This window comes from Scatophagus argus, chromosome 20 (genome assembly GCF_020382885.2).
Source record: "Scatophagus argus isolate fScaArg1 chromosome 20, fScaArg1.pri, whole genome shotgun sequence".
Taxonomy (NCBI): domain Eukaryota; kingdom Metazoa; phylum Chordata; class Actinopteri; family Scatophagidae; genus Scatophagus; species Scatophagus argus.
In genome coordinates this window covers 1,872,060-1,891,385 of record NC_058512.1, presented here as the reverse complement: position 1 = coordinate 1,891,385, position 19,326 = coordinate 1,872,060, and the positions used below count along the sequence as shown (strand labels likewise).

The 19,326-nt window shown below is 45.5% G+C and overlaps 1 protein-coding gene across 9 annotated transcripts in view; it reads right to left on the bottom strand.

Annotated features, from left to right (window-relative positions):
- Positions 1-19,146, bottom strand: part of LOC124051262 (membrane-associated phosphatidylinositol transfer protein 2-like) — an 81,582-nt gene extending 62,436 nt beyond the window's left edge. For 2 of the 9 annotated variants that reach the window (XM_046374453.1, XM_046374446.1), the window contains exons 1-4: positions 17,759-18,141; positions 17,544-17,640; positions 12,184-12,220; positions 2,793-3,027 (exon numbers count right to left, since the gene is read on the bottom strand). In XM_046374453.1, coding sequence (XP_046230409.1) covers positions 2,793-2,870 — 78 coding nt within the window. In that variant the 5' untranslated portion in view covers positions 2,871-3,027; positions 12,184-12,220; positions 17,544-17,640; positions 17,759-18,141. Of the gene's footprint in view, positions 1-2,792; positions 3,028-5,372; positions 5,446-8,368; positions 8,659-12,183; positions 12,221-17,543; positions 17,641-17,735; positions 18,142-18,750 lie in introns of those variants that run through there. The other 7 variants (XM_046374449.1, XM_046374447.1, XM_046374448.1 and 4 more) reach the window with 7 other exon arrangements.
- Positions 19,147-19,326: the final 180 nt, after the last annotated feature.

Below are 19,326 nucleotides of genomic sequence, written 5' to 3'. Positions count from 1 at the left end.
TGCTGAGGTGTGTGTGTGAATGCTCTCTCTCTCTCACACACACACACACACACACACACACACACACACACACACACACACACACACAAACTGTTGAGGGATGAAGGAAGCCAACAACAGCAGGGCAGCTGAGTGGGGCTGCACAGCGATGCTTCAGGCTAACATGCTAACAACAGCGTGTCACATGCTCACAGTGACAACGCTAACATGCAAATGTTTAGCAGCTATGATGTTCTTCATCTTGGTTTGGTGTGCACTGATCAGCCAACAGGAATGCCTTCAGTTTTGAAGGAAGTTGGTCATAATGTGAGGAACAAGTGGCTCAGTGTGTTCAAAATTCTTCACATGTGCTTACAATCTGCCCGCAAGTGGAAGAGGGAACCTCCTTTGTTGCTCTTCCTGAGGTTTGCTTCCCCCCGCTGAACATTTTTTGGGGAGTTTTACCTTATACGGTATACAGAGACTAAGGATAGCAAGTGTTTCGACATTTCATTCAGAAACATAAATGTTAACTTCAGAGCGGAGCCACAGGAGAAGTCAGCCCACGCTGAGGTAAAATAAGATAATCCTTTATTAGTCCCATAACTGGGAAATTACAGGGAACAGGGAAATTACAGGTATTAAACATTAGGATTCATCATCTGGGATATTCTGAACCGACGAAGTAAACTGACCAACAGCCAGCCAAATCGAGTTGCAGCAAAACTAAAGCAATGAGCTGCGGGAGGTTGGATCAACACTGTGAGACGAGAAAAGATGGACGATGGACAAGTTCCAAGGAAATTCAGTCTTAACTGACAACAGTGTGTTAAAGTCGCTGAATTAAATGACTCGGGAACGTTTGTGTTTTCTCCTCCTGCGACACAAACTGTAGCTTTGTGGAAAATTTCCAGGTCAGGAGAGTGTGATTTTCCAAATAACTGCACAAAAGTTTCCTGGAAAGGATTATATAATTTGCTACTAAGGACAGTCAAAAAGCAAAAAAAACCAAAACAAAAACAAAACCAAAACCCCCCACAACACACTAAACACTAAAAACTGATGCCGCGTACAGTCTGAGAAGTGCTTGGGCAGACACTCTGTGGCCCACGTCGGTGGAATTCTAATGGGTCTGGCTTTGCTGAGGGTCTCGTTTCTGCCGGGCTGAGCCGTCCCTGAATAATTTATGTGACACCGCAAGGTTAGCATAAAGCAGGGGCGCACACGGCTCCCCTCCTCAGGCCTGCGCTCAGGCCTGCTGGAGCAACAGCACAGGCTCATGCATCAAACGTTATCGCCGGCCTGCCCCTCCTTCAGCCGTTCTGCCATTTCTCAAAGTCTCGGCTCGCTTTCGGTTCGAAAATGGCAGCAGACGACGCTCATGTATCAAACTGTCAGGTCATTTGTTAACTTCATTTATACATACAGACTATATGTACGCACATAAATGAGACCAAACTGCAATGAGAACCCGCATACCGTGACAACAAGTGGGGAGGAAACATCATAAGAACAAAAAGACGTGCAAGAGCAGGACATGTTTCACGTCATCAAACCCTGCATTACGTAAAGCAGTTACAAAAGGTCAGAGAAACGGGAAGACTGAGAGACCAAAATTAAAAAAAAAGCATTTGAGGTCACTTTTGGTTTTATTTTGACATCAGTGGTTAAGTCAGTCAGTCAGTCCTTGGTTTCCAGTGCGGCAGTCCGTCTCCCTGAGGTCCCCATCCTTTCTGTGGCCCCTGACCTCAAGTGGGCCGGTTCCCTTGTCAAACAAAGTTACTTCGTCTCTTGAGACATCTCAGTGCTGGAGTTTTCAGTGAATTTTCAGCGGCAGATTAACGTAACATATAACGACAGGTGGTTTGTGCCACTGCGTCCACCTCCATCGGCGATGCATATAACTTGTACCGTATCCTGTCTTGAGAGCCAGACATCACGTTGTCATGGCAACGCCGACTGCACCATCATTCCTGTCCTCCCCTCCATCCCGACGTCTCTCTGCCCCGGCATCACAAACAAATGATGGCAGTCGCTGCCATGCTGCAGCTGATGTCACTGGTCACCACGGCAACCGGCGCTCAACTGTGACGCTGAGCAGGAGGAGGCGTCCTTGGTGTGTGTGTGTGTGTGTGTGTTTAATAATGTACGATTATCAAAGCTGATATTCAGGAGGTTTGTTTTTAATCTTTCTGTCTTGTTAAATATAAATATAATAATAATTATTATCATTGTTGTTATCTTTTGGCCACATGTGCATACTTGCTCAAAGTGAATATTTGGAGCAAACAACCTGTTTTTTTCTCGCTCCGTACACACAGTGTTTTTGTGGATTATCTCACACGCTCAGCAATAAAATCTCAGCATGTCAAATCCACCGTCTGAACATCAAACGAATGATTTCCCTCTAAAACAGAATCATCACAATGATTCCGTTATCAGTCTGATGTAATAATACGCACACGATCACAAACTCCTCGTCTCACCGCACATCATCACTGCTATACTTCTATTTTTACTGTGTGCATGCGTGTGTTTATGAGCACAAAATTATTAAACGAAACACAATCCACGGGCATATGGAGCACCATCTGCTCTGCAGGGCAACACTCGCGCCTGTGACCCTCGTGTTCGGCTACAGGACGACACGATGACACTTTAAACTCCTGACCTTCGCCCGCCTTCGCACACAAACCTGAACTCATGCTAGCACACGGTCTGAATCATCGCACCACTCGGAAAACACCGCAGACTCAGTCGTACGAGCGGAGGAATCCTTTAATTTGTCATGATATAAGGAGCTTTTCACTCACCTGGATCATGTAGAGCTGAGCGATGCGGTACTCCTCCACGCTCATCGGCATGGGGATGCGATACTCCTTGATCAGCATGGTTGTGCTCGAACTGGGCCGACTGTGTGTGTGTGTGTGTGTGCGTGTGTGTGTCCACAGGGGGATGAGTGTAAGAGGGTAGTCGCTCCTCTCAGCCGGCTTCGCTACCCGAGCAGCATGTTCAAACAGCGAGGATGGGAGTCATCGTTATTCACACCTGAGAGAGGAGGAAAAGGACAGCATGCAGATTTCAGCTTCCAGCAAACCACAGGAGGAGTTAGCATGTTTGTCTCAGGATTACACCCCCACCCCACCCCCGCACACAAGCCAACACATCCTGTGTGTGTCCTCCGGCCCTCCTGCAGATCCGTTACAAGGTAATCCACCGACCTAGCAACATCCCTGAAATCCCCCGGCAACCTAAATCCCAGCTACGCACTGAAGATTCGGCCAAGTCCTGGTCAGTGCAGCCTTTAAATCCCACAAAGCTCTCGTTTTCAGTTACCTGAAGCACAAAACCGAGGACTCATTTTTCCTGCCGCTTCACACATCTGCTTCACTTGCTTGACATGTTAAGTTACCAGATTAAAATTTTACATACAAAACACCAGGGATCAGTTCATCAAACGTGATGCATTGATCAGTTCACAAAAACAAACTGAACACACAGACTTGACGCATCATCTCCTTTCGAGGAAGCAACTTGTTTATTTAAGGCATCAGCATCGACGGGGGCGAGTCTAGAAGGAAAGTCTGGGGTGGACAACCCTGAAATATGATTGGTCAGTTAGAGGCGGGGCCTTAGTATGGACTCATATTTCAGAGGACATTTAAAAACCACAGCCCAGAAGCTTCATATAGTGACTGTTTAAATCAATGCTGTTCCGACACGTGTGAGCTTCACTGCTCTGCCTCCGCGTTCGTAAAGACAACAACTTTCAGATCAATGGCTAAACGCTGCCGTCCTTCGTCCACAGTCAACACCCATCTATCCAAACGGGAGTGACGGAGCGTGATGCTTGTGAGGCTGCCGGGGGGGCCGTCGCAGACTAACGAGCAGACAGCGACGAGTTTAAGAGTCACATGACAAAGTCCACTTGATCTGAGACAGATTAAGACGGCCTGTAAATCTGATGCTGTCTTAACATCAGAGAGAAAAGAGGAGGATCTCACATCAAGTGAAACACTTTGTGTGTGTGTGTGTGTGTGCGTGATCAGACAATGCATGTCTGGTCAAGCTGCAGTAGCAGATGAACCGTAGAGGTTTTTCTCAGTGAAAAAGCGAAACAGACAACATAAAAGGCTGGTAATGCTCAGACTGATACGTAAATTTTATTGTCATTTAAATGTTACTTCAGCTGCTGTCATCACCGTTCACAGCGAGGTTTATTCTGTTCGTTTACTGGTTTACAGTAAACAGCAGCTACAGGTATTAAACCTGCACTGCTCTGAACCAATCACAGATGAAGATCCAAATCCAGGCTGCCCTCCAGAGGCTGTAAGGTGCGACCTTATTTACCGTGCTGAGGGGGCTGCGCAGAGGGGAAATGTGGTGGCTTTTCTCACTGAATCCAGTGAAGAACCAGTCCTTGAGCGACGGATGAAACGCTATATATAGACACACAGTAATCCCCATAAAGCAAAACGTGAGACGGACAGACGACTCGAGACCGAGCCGAGCGAGCTGTAAGTCAGCGCCATCAAACACAGCGGCCTGCATTCACAGAAAAAGATGAACGTCACCTGGAGAAAGAGGACAAAAATGCCTCACGTCTCGTGTTCTTCTAAACACCAACACCTTCTGACTGTAGGCGGGGCAGAACACCTGAGAAAGTCACGTCCAGCGAGTCTGGAACATAAATGTGCTTTTCTTTCAGTCATATGTGAGTCACAGTGACTTTTACTTCAGACCTCACTGAAAAGCTAAAACCTTACAAAACTGGCCTCTGAGTTGGCAGACACCAGCCTACTTCCATTACTTTATATACAGGAAGCACTTTATCAGCATGTGATGTAATGCTTTGCATCTCAACATCCTTCAGTCTCTCTTTTGGAATACGGCTCCATCCTCTCTAATGACTTTGGGCTCAAACCAGAGCTACCAAACCACAGCTGAAAATTAGCCCTGCCTTCCCTGTGTACCTCCACCCACTGTCTTTGGGTCTTTGCTTTATGCTGCCAGGAATAACCATAACAGAGGACCATCCTTTACGGAAATCAACAACCACAAACACCGTCGGGTGGCTCAAAGTGGCGCAACGGTGCGAAAACATTTTCTGGCAAACTTCACCACAATCCAGCGGTTTTCTCCAACGGACCCAACAGCACGACGTTCAGTGGGAGCACGGACGGCATGAAGTCCATCAGCGTGGTGAAAAAATGAGCAGAAAGAGTCGAAAAGAGAGACAAGAGATGTTACATGTTGCGCATTTACACACGTGTCCACGGTCGGCTGCTAACAAGGGAAACAAACCGTCATCAGCACGTCGCATCACAATGACCTTCCCAGAAATGATTGCTATGTTATTTAGAAAAGCATTAGATGTGTATGTATGGACTTACTCTGGAAAATGAAGAGCTGTGTACTCTTTTCAGTCAGCTGGAAGAACCTGCAGCTGCCAGAGCTTCACAATGAGAAACAAAAGTCCAGTCAGGTGCAAAACAAACACTACAGAAGAGCCTTCATGACGGACGTGCAGTTGACTAATTCATGAAACCCACTTCTTAATTTTCATTTTGTTTGTTTCAAATTAAAAGCGACTGGCATAAACAGTAAAAAGAAAAAAACATTTCAACAAAACTCCTTTCACTCCATTCAGCCGTGAACGCAGTGAAAATGGAGATCAGCCGGGACTGACGTCAGATCCTCGGCCTTCCTCCTCTCTCCGAAAGCCTCCTGACTGAACTCACAGCCCGAAATCGCAGTCAGCATCCACTCCGCCTCCACAGAGAAAGTAAATGTCTCATCGGCCCCACTGAGAGGCTGACTGGCTGCCAGCTGCCCTCCATCACAGTCCTGTGTCACGGCAGACTGAGGAGGCCTACAGCTAAATTGCACCAAATTTGCCATTGAGGCGGCCGACTCAGAGGAAAACCGCTCTGGCCAATTACACACAGGCTGACAAAACCTTGTTCCCAAGGGCCAACTTTCTGCTCCCTGACAAAAAACAAAAAAAACAACACACAACCTGGCCTACCACCCGCTCTTTCACATTAAAATCAAAGCCCGTGTGCAGCCAAAAGGCATCCTGTGACGGTTTCTGTCTGAATGCCGGGAGCTCAGACCGCTCACCTCTCTGCAGGCTTTTCTACATGCACACTTTAGTACTTTTTCTATTAACTAACTAAGTAGTCAGGTCATTTTAAGTTAAAATGGTGAATTAAAAAAAAAAAAGCACAAATGTTACCTGCGTAAGAGATTTCTAAACTGCTTTTCTTGGCTTGAGGAAAGCTTTTAAAACCTCCAGGTATCAAAACATCAAAATAGAAAGATTCAAGATTCAAGAGTCTTAAATTTTCATTATGCAAGCATAACCAAATTTTTCTCAGCTCAAATGCACACATATAAACAGCAGCAAAAATGTAAAATGTCCTAACTGACCTTTCATTGCAGTTCTGGGAGCTCTGTCAACAGTTTTACGAGAAAACTTTCTTTTTTTCCTGGGGGCTGCGTTGGAATATTTCGCTGCACTACCCAAAGTGGCCACTGGGGGAAAGTGGCAGCAACACTGAGAGTCACGGTCACATCCACATCTAAATAATACATTCAGGGGAATAACATTGACACAGTGGCTCTACCGCAGAACGTCATCAAGCAGCACAAACTAATAACACAGTAATATTACTGTCAAAATCACATGCTGGAAAAAAAAAAAAAAAAAAAAATTGTTAGCATGAGCAAAAAGTGAACAGATGATGTATGGACGAATATCCACCAATCAGCAACAACATTAAGACCACTGACAGGTGAAGGGAATCACATTAATCATCTGTTTTGAACGCAGGGGTCTGCAGAGAAACCTTAGGTTCTGGCAATCATGTGGATGTTCTCTGACACACACCACCCACCTCAACATCCTGACGCTGGTGGAGCGTGGATTCAGCTTATTCCAGTGCATCCCACAGACGGTCCATCGGGTTGGGATCTGGGGAGTCTGCAGGCCGTCGTCGTGGTGCCTGAGACGTTGCTGAGCTGTTTTGGTCTGCAATGTTCAGGTGGGTGGTGTGTGTCAAAGAACATCCACATGATTGCCAGAACTTCATAGAATCATGAAGAAAGACTTTACACTTTTTGTACTTTTTCCCCTCACTGTAACACTGTGGTGCTTTTTCCATCTTAAGCCATCAGTCTTCCACGTCCATCACCAGGACCCACACTCATCATGATCATTCGACAATCACAGGCTGATTCACTTTTCATTACACAGCAACAGTGTGACCAGCCTCACGTTAAAACAGAACGTTTCCTCCCCACCCAAAACTACTCAGAACCTTTTTAAAATCCAAGATTTGGACAAAAGCAGCTAAACCCACACTCAGAGAGATTTGTGCAGTGTGAAGCACAAAAACAACTCCTCCTGTTGATAATCTCTCGGTGGCTGTGGTTTGTTTTGTCCCCTGATGTGCCTGAACGTCTCACACTAACATCACACGAACATGGGCATGTTTAATTCATGAACATCAAAGCTACGTTCAACTCCGCAGAGCATGTTGGCAGATTGCATATCCAGTGAATTATCATAATCCCGAAGACACATGGTACAAGTATGTATATAAACATGAGGCATTTGAATCTGTCACACTGTGATCTGACTAATCTAAGAGCCAGAAGAGCATCGCGTCTGTGGTACACATCACACTGTGATGCACCACGATGCTTCTGATTCGATTCTTCAGCAGTTAGAAGAGCTTCAAGAGTCGTGCTGCGCTAACAAGATCCCCTGACGGGATTCGCGTCTGGCTTTTGATACTCACAACACACACACACAGATTTAAAAACACACCATGTCCTGTCCGCAGACACATGCAGAATGAATCAGACGACGTCTGCCACGCACACATGCAGGCCGAGGACGGCAGGCGCACCACAGTTTATTCTCTCCAGGCTTCATGAGATCCCACTGAGTCAAGTACTGCACTCAACTGGACGCTTCAACATGTTGCAGTGATGATCACCAGCAGCTGTGGTGAAGCCGCACTTCACACCTGCAAAATATTTACATTAAAAACCACGAGAATCGCCTCCTACACTGACCGGTCTTCACAGCTTCCTCCCATCGGCGAGCAGAGACGACAAACTCGGTGAACGTGCAGCACATCACAACCACCCGACGTGTTGCACACAAGACAGGAAGACATTTCATCACTGAACCTCACACATCGAACAGCCCGTCGCCTGTCACATTCGTTATTATGTTCCTTGCAGGAACAATACGAAGCCGCCTCAGGTCCCCACCTCAAACAGCAGCCACCTGCAGACCAGCTTCAGCCCCTTCAGTCTGAACTCATGTGAGCCACCTCCAACAGGCAGGCATCCACGTCGCCATCATCTACTGTACCTGTGTTTTCACAGCAGCGCACGTCAGAGGAGACAACCCTGCAGATGAAGGCAGCGTGGAAAGAAGGAAACCAGCTGATCCGCCGAGCACAGGCTCAGGGGCCACTGCAGATCCTGGTCCCAAACAGAGCAGCAGCCCAGGCATCCTCCCAACCCATCCCTGCGCTCGCTGCCGTCTGCTGTCAGCCAGTCCTCAGCGGCTCGCCCCCCCCCGATCGGGGAAGGAGCTTTGCTTTTTAAATCCTCGCTGTGAAATAAGAGAAGCTATCGATTCCCTCTCGCTCTCCTTTCCTTCTCTTCTTCCCCCCAATCCACCTCTGTTCTGTTTTCCCTTCACACACACACACACACAAACCCACCACCACCACCACCACCACTGTCGCTGTCTCCACCTCCTCGGGACTGAGGAAGCTCTGTTACCATGGGGACGCATGAGGCTGAAGCCTGATTGGTGGAGTTTGTTGTGATGCAGCAAGTTGGTGGTGCAGCCCATCAGACTGATCGTCCTCTCGGTGAGCATCGTTCTGTAAGGCTGGCAGTCAAACCTCAACCCGTTCAAGGAGGTTTTGGACAGTTCAGACCTCATAACTAAATGTGACAGAAACTATTTCATTTTTAAAATAAATCTCAAGCTCTTAAGGAGTTTCAGAAACATACAACCAAAAGCCGTTTTATGGAATTTGACTCATCATAGAATAACTACTAATAAGTCAAATAAAATGTATGATTTATATTGATTTTCCCCTAAGTTACTATTTAATTCCTTTGATTTCTTAATATATTTGTTTATTATTATTGTGCATTTAACCCATTCAGCAAAAAGGCAAAAATCCCCTTTTCTTCCTGTTCGTTCACATGTAATTTTCATCAAACATTTACAGAACGCAGTGATCAAAAATTATTCTTTTTAGCTGATTAAACTGTGCAACAAATAGCTATAAAGGTTTATAAAACGCTAGAGAAACAATTTTTAAAATCTCTTGGGACAGTCCAAAAACCAAACATTATTACTGATATAAAATGTGGACGAAAAGGAAAAATCTGCCTGTGACGGTGTGTAAACCAGAAATAAAACTGAATGTGATAATCTGCTAATCCTTTTTGACATCTAATCTATTCGAAACACTACAAACACGACATATTCTAAGCTTTGCCTCATCAACCTTATCGATTTTTGCAAATTTACACTGGTTTTGAATTTGAATCAACTAACTGCTGCAGTCTAGAGGAAGATTTGATCGAGCACAGGTCAGAAGTACCTCGTTAAACAACCAGTGCGTGAGTGCGTGACATCTTCATGATTTATCATTATTTTTAAACGTGATCCCGGAGAGTTTGGTAGTAATGTTTGGTGTGCATGATTCATTTTTATCAGTGCTCCCACAGGCAGATCACCTGCTGCATGCGCTCGCTGGGTGTCGTGACCGTCCTGCCTTGCCTGTTGTGTATTCGTCTCACCTGCATTGTCCACAGAATTTGAATGAGCCGGCTGAGTGGCGCTAAAGCAGGTCTTTGCTTTTGACTAACAAAGCAGTGAATGAGGAAAACAGCGCAGATGCTATTAATCCAGACTGTAGCTGTGAGCTTCAGAGGCTACAGTGTGGATTTACATGACGATCCTGCAGCAGCTTGTCCAGATTTACATGACTGAAACTGAGCGCTTGACATCCTGTATCAACACAGTGACTTAAAATACAAGGTTTAAGCCCGCATGCAAAGACAGATCGACCAGAGTTCTGTGGTCAGATTTGAGATCAGGAAGGATGAGGCTCCCAGACAGGAAAAAGTTGCTGTTGACGTGTTATGTCGTCCAAGTTTGTCCCTCAAACGTACTGCATCAAAATTACAGAGCAAAGCATCAGATTTTGCCAAAGATTTCTGAAAAGTCTAAAAGGTCTTCTGACAAAAATGATTGGTGCTTTAAAGGAACAGTTCAGCCAAAATATTTTTTACTGTTAAAAATAACAAATAATAATTTGTTTAAAAATGGGACAACAATTTGTCGCTGCGACCGGTAACTTCCAGTCTGGCTCCCTGGCACCTGGGCTGAACATTTCTCAGTCTTTGTTCGGATTAAAAACAATATAAATCGTGTTAATTAGTGAGCTTTGGAGTTGCTTGCAGGCAGATTTTGTTGCCTCTGAACTGAGCCGCGCTTGCCGTTTCCTGTCTCAATGCTAAGCTACAGCTGGTGTTTTGCACACATATAAGAGAGGGGAATCAAGCTTCTCATCGAACTCTCTACAAGAAAGAACATATGTATGTTTCTCAAACCTGGAAAACCCTTCAGAGCAGCCATACGTTGGTCTTCAGGGTGTTTATTTCTCTGAAAATCAGATGCTTCGCTCCGCAGTTTGAATGACGTGTTGAGGCAAAAAATGGAGGTATTCCTTTGAATGAGTCCTGATGTGCACTGAGTGAGTGCTGCAAGCGGAGGATAAACTCTATGACTCACATGTCTACGCTTTATAAACGTCTCTTTAATTACATGCAGCCGACGCGTCTCTGAGGGTCTCGGGTTAAAAATATCCCTCCTGCAGCCAGACGCGTCCTATAGGGGATCGTGTGGCTGCTGCCTCGTCTTTAAAGGACATTTCAAACACAATAACCAGCTCAGGAACACAGAGTTTGAGGAGGAACCTGAAATCACAGAAAGCAAACTGACACGGAGATTAAATCTACCGTCACGCCAACAAACAGGAAGTGAGGCTGAGAATGAGCTTTGTGCAGTGATACATCGCTCTCGGCCTCTCGTTTTATCTGTGAGCAGCAGGGATGAACAGAATGAAATGACTTGTTGACGGGTCCTCCGCCCAGCGTGCACGCACGCACACACACACACACACTCTTTATCTGAGCATCAGCAGAACACACGCTAACAGAATCAAGCCCTGCTCTCGAAACACCACAGTCCCGCTTTACTCGCTGCTCCACGACGGGAACATCTGCTGCTATTACGGCTGTTAATTTGTGATCTTGTCAAACACATCTTTCCTCACCAGACACTGCTGTTACTCATCCTGCACAAACAGGAGCCCAGACTGCAGGTTACTGTGATGTTACCGACGGCATTTCGTCAGGACGTCACACTGGCTGCTGCAGAATGTTTGCTGCTATGTTTATTTTCCACTTCAGTTTCTTTTTACACCCGGTGGGGAACATTAAGTACATTTATTGCACAAATTTAGTCCGGTCGAGTGTATCGCCAGAGCAAGAATAGACATCGAGTCAGTAAAGACGTCACTGACATAGATGAAGATGGCCTCACACATCTTTAGTTCCGCCCACTGTGGGGAGGAAGTGCTATCTTGTTCCGGTGACATCATTTGGAGCCAGAGTCTGTGCGGTATGGAGTTTCTGCCCACACACCCATCTGAGCCAATCAGGAGCAGCACTCAGCTGTCAACCACGGCATTTGACCTTTTTGATGCGTCAAATAACTAATTCAATCTCAGAAAAATGATGACTTGAACAAACATCAGTGCGATAAGAACAACCTATCTTTGGTAAAAATTTATCTGACGTGTACTTTTGAGTTTTCAGTTTAGATTTATGTACTAGCTAAAGTAGCAAACTGCTGCTCTGACATCCATGAATCAATATTAACCTAATAATGTCACACAAACAGATGTCAGACATTTTACTGCACAATCAGTCCTTTAAATTTTGCTTAATGCTTCAATAGGATTTTAAATAGAATGTTTTATTGGTACTTTTATCTACATTAAGGCTCTGAATACGTCCTCCTCCTCCTGCAGTGCTCAGCTGACAGCACATGTTTTTCGAAGCTACAGACATGAGATTGTGGTCACTGACCTGCAGTCCATCTTCAGGGACGTTTCCACCCTTCTTCCTGTAAATGACAAACAGATGAGACTCAATGAGCAGCTGCTAATGTTTTTTTGAATGAGAAATGCAAAGTAGCATGAATTCAGGGCTTAAGCCCTGACACACAGCGCTGTGAAAGCACATCTGGTCATAAATGTCACACTCGTGTTGCAAAAAAACCAGATATGGATTAAAAAATCCACCCATCACTTAAAAACTGACCCCCGGGGGTTGAAATTAGCTGCAAGTCTCCTTTCTTTGCCAGACATGTTCACCCACAGCCAATGTGATCAGCTGACTGACTGTCATCACAAACATCACAACATGAAAAGAGGCGTGGGCAGCAAATGAGAGCGAACGCCGGCCTGACGTGATGGCTGGCTGATGAGAGAGGATGGGCTATTTTTAGCTCAGGGTGGTGATGGAGGAGGTGGAGGGGGCGATGGCAGAGAGCAGCGTGATGGTGATGGGGCTGCTAGCGGAGGTTAGCCGTTGTGATGCTTTTCAAATCGCTCTGCTCTCCTGCGTTCTGGTAAATGAGGACGGAGGGGAACTCGGCTGATCGCCGCTCACACCAGCCAGTTGCCTTCTGCGTGAATTAACGGCTTTCACTGCACATAAAAACTAAAGTTTTAGGAATGAAGTTCACTGATTTGTTTTGCTGATTTCAGGTTGTTTGGTCCAGATATCAAAAGAACTTTTCTTTCACAGCTTAGACTGATTTAAGGATAATTCAACTCTTTTACATGTCTATGATTTACAGCGAGTTCCTGGACTTTTGTTGTTCACCTGTAGGCAGCAGAACAAGCTGCAAACACATTAAGACCTTTTATATATAAACTTCATTATGTAGTTTCATTACAGGTTTTTATTCAAAAGGAGTGCAAATTTTCCAAATTAATGCATCCTCATCACGTCACACAAATCTGATGATTTCGTCTCGTTTCCTGTACGTGACCATCAATGCATCACTAAGATGGCTTCCGATGCATCTTAGGTTTATCAAAACATCAAATTTTCCATCGCAGCCAAGCATATAAACTTATATTTCAAGGGGGTTTTATTTTCCAAATGCTGGACATTTCCATCCATCTATCTCTTTAATGCATCAATCGAAGACGTCCTCCTCATCCTGAAACCATCAGCACACGAGTTCATGAACTCTCACAGCCTCACCTTCACGCTGCAGAGAAGACGACGAAAGGAAGAAACAAAGAAGCTGGAAGATGAGATGCAGAGATGACGGCTTGTGGTTTTTGAATTTGACACCAATACATACATAATCCTACCCACAGGAAGAGGGTGAGCAGGTGGAAGTGGATGAGGTGGGGGGTGGGGGGGGGTCGTTAATGAGATACAGGAACAGCGGGGCCGCAGAGGGAGACGCTACGCTGCTGTTACCAGAGCCGAGAGATTTGAAGGCCCAGAGATAAAAGGTGGGGAAGATCCACTCCTCGGGCCAACGCCATTACCGTTTGGCCCGGCTCCAGCGCCTCTGTGAGTGCAGTGGGCGGCATGGAGCGCGCTCACAAGAGCCAGGCTGCAGTGACACCAGGTCCTTCTTTCACCCACTTTCATTTGTCATGGAGATTAAGCATCCATTAAGACTACAGATCCATCTCTTGATTACTCCCGTTCATAATGTCTGACTTTAAACAAGGGAGTTTTGCTGAGGGGGAGAAGATGCTTCTCTCTCTCACACACACGCACACACACACGTTAAAAAACTGTTTTTAGGGATGCTGGCAAGGCCCCAGGGGGGTCATCCCAGACCGAAATATTTCAACATCTATGAGATGAGATTACCACGAACCTGAATGTGTTGCTTTAGGGTCGATTTCCAGCAAACATTTGCGCTTGTTCCAGCTTCTCACGTGAGGATTGGTTTTATACGACTGTAAGCTGACTGTCTTTGGGTTTTCAAATGTTGGTCTGCAAAAATAAGCAAACCATAGAAGCTCTGTTAAACTATGCTGAGCATTTTTCACCATTTTACAGAACATATTATTAGATGCTAGCATGCTAATATGCTACACCAGGGGTGGGCAACTTTTTATCCAATGGGCCAAACTAACTTGTATAATTACGCAAAGGGCCACAAACTGGTATGTTTTAGACCTGACCTGATAATTATTTGGCCATAGTATGCACACTGCCTCTACCACACAGATTTGGAAAATTCACTAAAAACCGACACGATTCACAACCTCGTGTGATATCACGCAACAAACTTCTGTTGCCGATTCTGGGATGGTCAACTGCACAAATATTTTGTATTTGTAATTGTACAAATATTCTGGCTGGCAGTTAAATTTGAGGACTTTTTTTACACATGCTAAACATCAGCATGTTAGCATTTAGCTCAAAGCCCCAACATTTAGCCTCACAGAGCTGCTAGCATGACAACCACTGAGGAGGCAGATGCACAGAGATTACTTTTAACTAACAGAGCGACGTTTGAAGTATCAAGTAAACATGTTGCTGTACGTCATCCATACCAGTGAACGCGTGTGTGTCTGAATATTTTATGAGGACACGACGCCTCGCTGGACTTGCACAAAGCCCAGAGATTGTTAATTAGAGTAAGTGCTCAAACCGAGCACCTCGAAAGTGACCGAACGCAACAAGCTTCAATTCTCAGAACAAACCCCGACCTTAACCCTGGTCTCACGTGACCTCTTCAGAGCAACTGGGGATGTCATAAAGGTATGGATCTATATTTAAAACATTCTTTTAAGGGCACCATCTGACTGTCCACTGTAAATCCTGACAATGTGAGTCTATAAACAGCCTGTTGTGTACGCATCAGTGGTACAAGAAGTATTCAAAGCTTTTTACTTTGTTAATACCGCAGCATGAAAGATATAAATCTGACATTACTTCTTACACTAAGCACTATTGCCTCTAGAGGTAACAAGTGGTATAACAAGCTAGCTGGTTAGCATGCTAACATAACGCACAGACATCTTTTATACCATCTTTTTTATTTTAACTGTTACCTTGATTATCAGGTTTCACTTCTCATAGTTCAGGCATAAAGTTATTGTTATCACTGTTCACTTAGTGGCCTCCACACTACAGTATCCCATATGGGACACACACACAGCATATGTGGCTGCATGAGAGGCAGAACGAGGAGGAGAAAGCGTCAGGCTGGGAGCTCGCTGCTCTATTCGTGGCGCAGTGTTTCTGCCCGTCGTGAGGTGGGAGACCAGTGACAGCGGGAGGCAGACAGGCTAAAGCCAAGTGTCGTTCATTCACATCCAGCGTCTCCAGCCTCCCACCACACAGTCAGGACTGTGAAGACATGATCAGTGGGCTGGAATCCCTCTGTTTACCCTGCTAAAAATAGATTCCACACACTGTGATGACGTGGCTTCTCGTGACAAGACCTCCCCCCTCCTCAGCTCAGCTTGCCCATCACCCTCCTCCTTCTCCTCATCCTCCTCCCGCTCTCATCCACACTGGAGTGCTGAACGAGTCATGCAGTTATTGGTATGCAACGCTCAGCCTGGCCGCGTGCCGGCTCTCCACAAATCCCGTCTGACGTATCTACACAGACAAAAAAAAATCTGGCAAGAAAAGATGAACTGAAAACGTGAATTTCAAGGGGAAGGACAGACAAGATGGAGAGAGGAGGGGAGGGCAGGGAGGAGGCTACTGAGAAGGAGCTACCGAAGGAGGGGGCGGCAATCAATACCATGACTCATTCTTTCTGCGGAGGCCACTTCCTAACAGCATTCATTAAAGCAAACCTAATCATTTTGGCCCCATAATCAGATCCTGTGAGGCTCCATCTTCTCTCACTCCCCACCACACACATTAAAATTATGCACAGAAATGGGAGGAAACAGGAGCAGTACATTATGGCATGGATGTGATGGTTGTGCTGATAGAGAAGCTGCATGTTTTGACGGATTGTCATGAAATTCTGCACACGCATCAGCGTTCCCTGGGGATGGACCCTAATGAGTTAATCAATCCTCTGACTTTTCCTCTAGCGCCACCAGCACGTCAAAGTTTGCATTGATCCTGTGAAACTTCAACGTCTACTAGACTGATTGGCACAAACTTGGGCACAGACAGTCCCCTGACACTGAATCCTAATGAGTGTGGTCACCCCCTACTGTACCCTCTAGCGCCACCATGAGGCAGCTTTAAGTCAAATATGAGTCTCTGTTTTGACAGAGACTCGACATCACCTTTCCTAGAGCCTCGCTGCTAGCATTATCAAAAACGCTGATCACAACTTCCCAGAACCCCAATGACGTGTTCCAATTACTTACTGCACCTTAATATAACAAAAATATTTATTTTACACATTTATTTTTTTTTACTTTAACACCCCAAACCCACCAAAAGAACAACAAAGCAAATACTTTTTCTAAAGTATTGTCACATAACTGGTAACATTTCCACCAACCTGAGCTGTTCTTTGTGTTCAGTGCTAATTAGCAAACATTAGCATGCTCATTAACATGTCTCACTGAATTATCAACAAATGTACATGACCTTGATCAGTTTTGCTGACCTCGATATTGCCCGTTGTGTTCACATGTAGTTTATTGTTCATTTTTGTTTTATTTATATTTTCAAATGTTTTTACACATTCCTTCGCTTAAGTCTAAACATCCTCAACAACAAAACGTTCACTGCTCTTTGAAAGGATGTACTTTATTAATTACACTCTAATATTATTATATCTGTGGAATTAAATAGTCTCAACAATATCACTTACATCTATTATTTCTGGGACAACACTGACAAAAGCAGTTAATGCGACAGGTCTACATTGTACCTGCTTAACATCAGCAGCTAGTTAGCATGTTAGCATCGCTGCTGTGAAGATGGTAGTTAGCCTGCTAATGCTAGTTTTCAGTTCAGAGGCTGTAAGCTCTTATGCTTGTTTTCTTATGTGTGCACGCAATGAAAATCAGTATTTGCTGGGGAAATAAATCATAAAACAAATAAAACTACAACCGAGCACGCTTTGTGGGTGATTCATTGTGTGTATCTGTCAACAGTAAGATTAATAAACTATTCTGCTGCACTGCACAGAAGCCCTGTGCTAACACTGATTATTTAAAGCTGTGTGGTGACAGGCAGGCTGATGAACTCTTTCCACGTTCACTGCATCTTCCCTAGAAAGTTTTGGCTCGTCTGCAGCATCTGTCTAAATAAGTTAAAGGCTCGGTGAGGATCACACGTACAACAACTCCTCTTTAGTGTCTCGGCCTGTCTAGAATAGCTACAGTTCGGCAGGTGCCTGCAGGATGTAAAACCTCACTGTATGTCCTGCGTCCTGCATTTGGGTTTGGCTTTAGTTACGTTTCCTGATTGTTTCCTACCTTGGAGCAGTCCAACATCCAGGTGTGCAGACACGATGAGGCCTCAGACACGATCAGGACAGCAGACGGCAGCTCCTCATCGTCAACATGAAGAATCCTGCAACAGCCAGAGTGACACCAGTTATCATATAGTCTGATTTCTGCTGTCCGTGCGTCAACTGGCCTTTTACATTTTTACAGCACACACATTACCTTAAAGCACAGTTCAAACGTACACAATCCGCCTCATAAGCGTCACCACAGCCGCCATGTTGACCGACTTTCAGGCCACAATTAAGCTGGCAGGTGTGCGGCTAAACAGCTCGTTACAACAACCAAACTTAGGCCTACTTCATACCGCACAAAATGTTATATCCTGACTGGTTTTACATGACACACCCTTCAACTCTACTGTGACAGAATCTTAATGCTAACCAGCTAACTGTAGGCGGATAACTCGTCGGGATAAAACTCTTAATTGGGACAAAACTTCAAACGGAGTTCGTCGATAACTTCTCTCAGCCAGGCTACAGCTGAGCGGGTTTCTCCCTCTGGGAAAACCGTCAGCTACACTCATTTTCACGTCTTGGAAATCTTAAATTGGAAAAGTTTCATTTCGCTTTTCGCGCGTTCTCCGCTAGCCGTGTGTGGTGGGAGACCTGAGGCTAATGGGCGAGCAGGCGCGCAGGAAGAGCCAACCAATAGGCTGTCTGCGAGGCGTTAAGGAACGTCCGTAAATTGGGTCACAGAAAACAACCTGGATTACATTTACAATTCAGAATAATATAATACACACAGGACTTGAGGAAGTCAGTAATTGCCTCAGGGTGGCCATTGCCACCTCTGGCGCCCCCTTGGGACCATTAGGGCCAAAAGCAAAGATTCTCGCCTGGGACTCACTGACAGGTCAATCCAGACTTGTCATCTAATACCCATGCATACCGCGCATTATACAGCATATTGTACGCAGTACCTGAAAATGTACATGCAGGCTATTCTGTGAGGTTTGTGCAGCACCAGTACCTGCACAGCACACAAGCACTGCGCTGTAGATCAGAATCTGACTCCACCGATCAGCCGGGACCCCCACAGTGACGGATACCATCTAACCACTGCAGCGACAATAACGGTGGACATAATTAACATGTGCGTCGTGTAATTAAAGAGAGGTGTGACAGTTAACCGGTGGTGACGCGGTGTCATCATGTCAGCATCACCAGCGACTCACCTGCGGCTCTCGCTTCATCTGCAGTCCGGCGTAGTCACAGAGCCTGAACGCAACATCGCTGTCAGCTGAAGCTTCATTTCCCCACAGAGGAGAGCAGAAAGGACAAGCCTGCTGTTTACATGAGACAGTGGAGGCTGAGCGCTGTCCGTCCCGCTTCCTCCCCCACACGGAGCGCTCGTTCCTCGCTGTGTTTGTCTGCCACTCACCGCTGCACCTCCATCATCCACAGGACACGGCCGCGCTGTCCTGTCTCGTCCCGTCGGTGTCCGAGCTTCTGTCAGTGTGTGTCCGCTGCCCGGTGATATTTATATTCAGGTTAACTGTTACATCAGAGGACAGGACCTCCTTCTGTCGGACAACACACGAGAAACGCGCCCCCTAGCGGTGCAAAACATGTGAACTCCTCTGAAATGTTTCTTTTGTCAGTACTCGAATCTTTTACTTGAGTAACAGTAGTAGTACTGCACTGTAGAAATACCCTGTCAGTCCTGCATTCAGAATGTTACATATATGCACCAAAAGTAAATGTACTTACGGTGAATAATATATATATACATATATCTATCATTACTTACT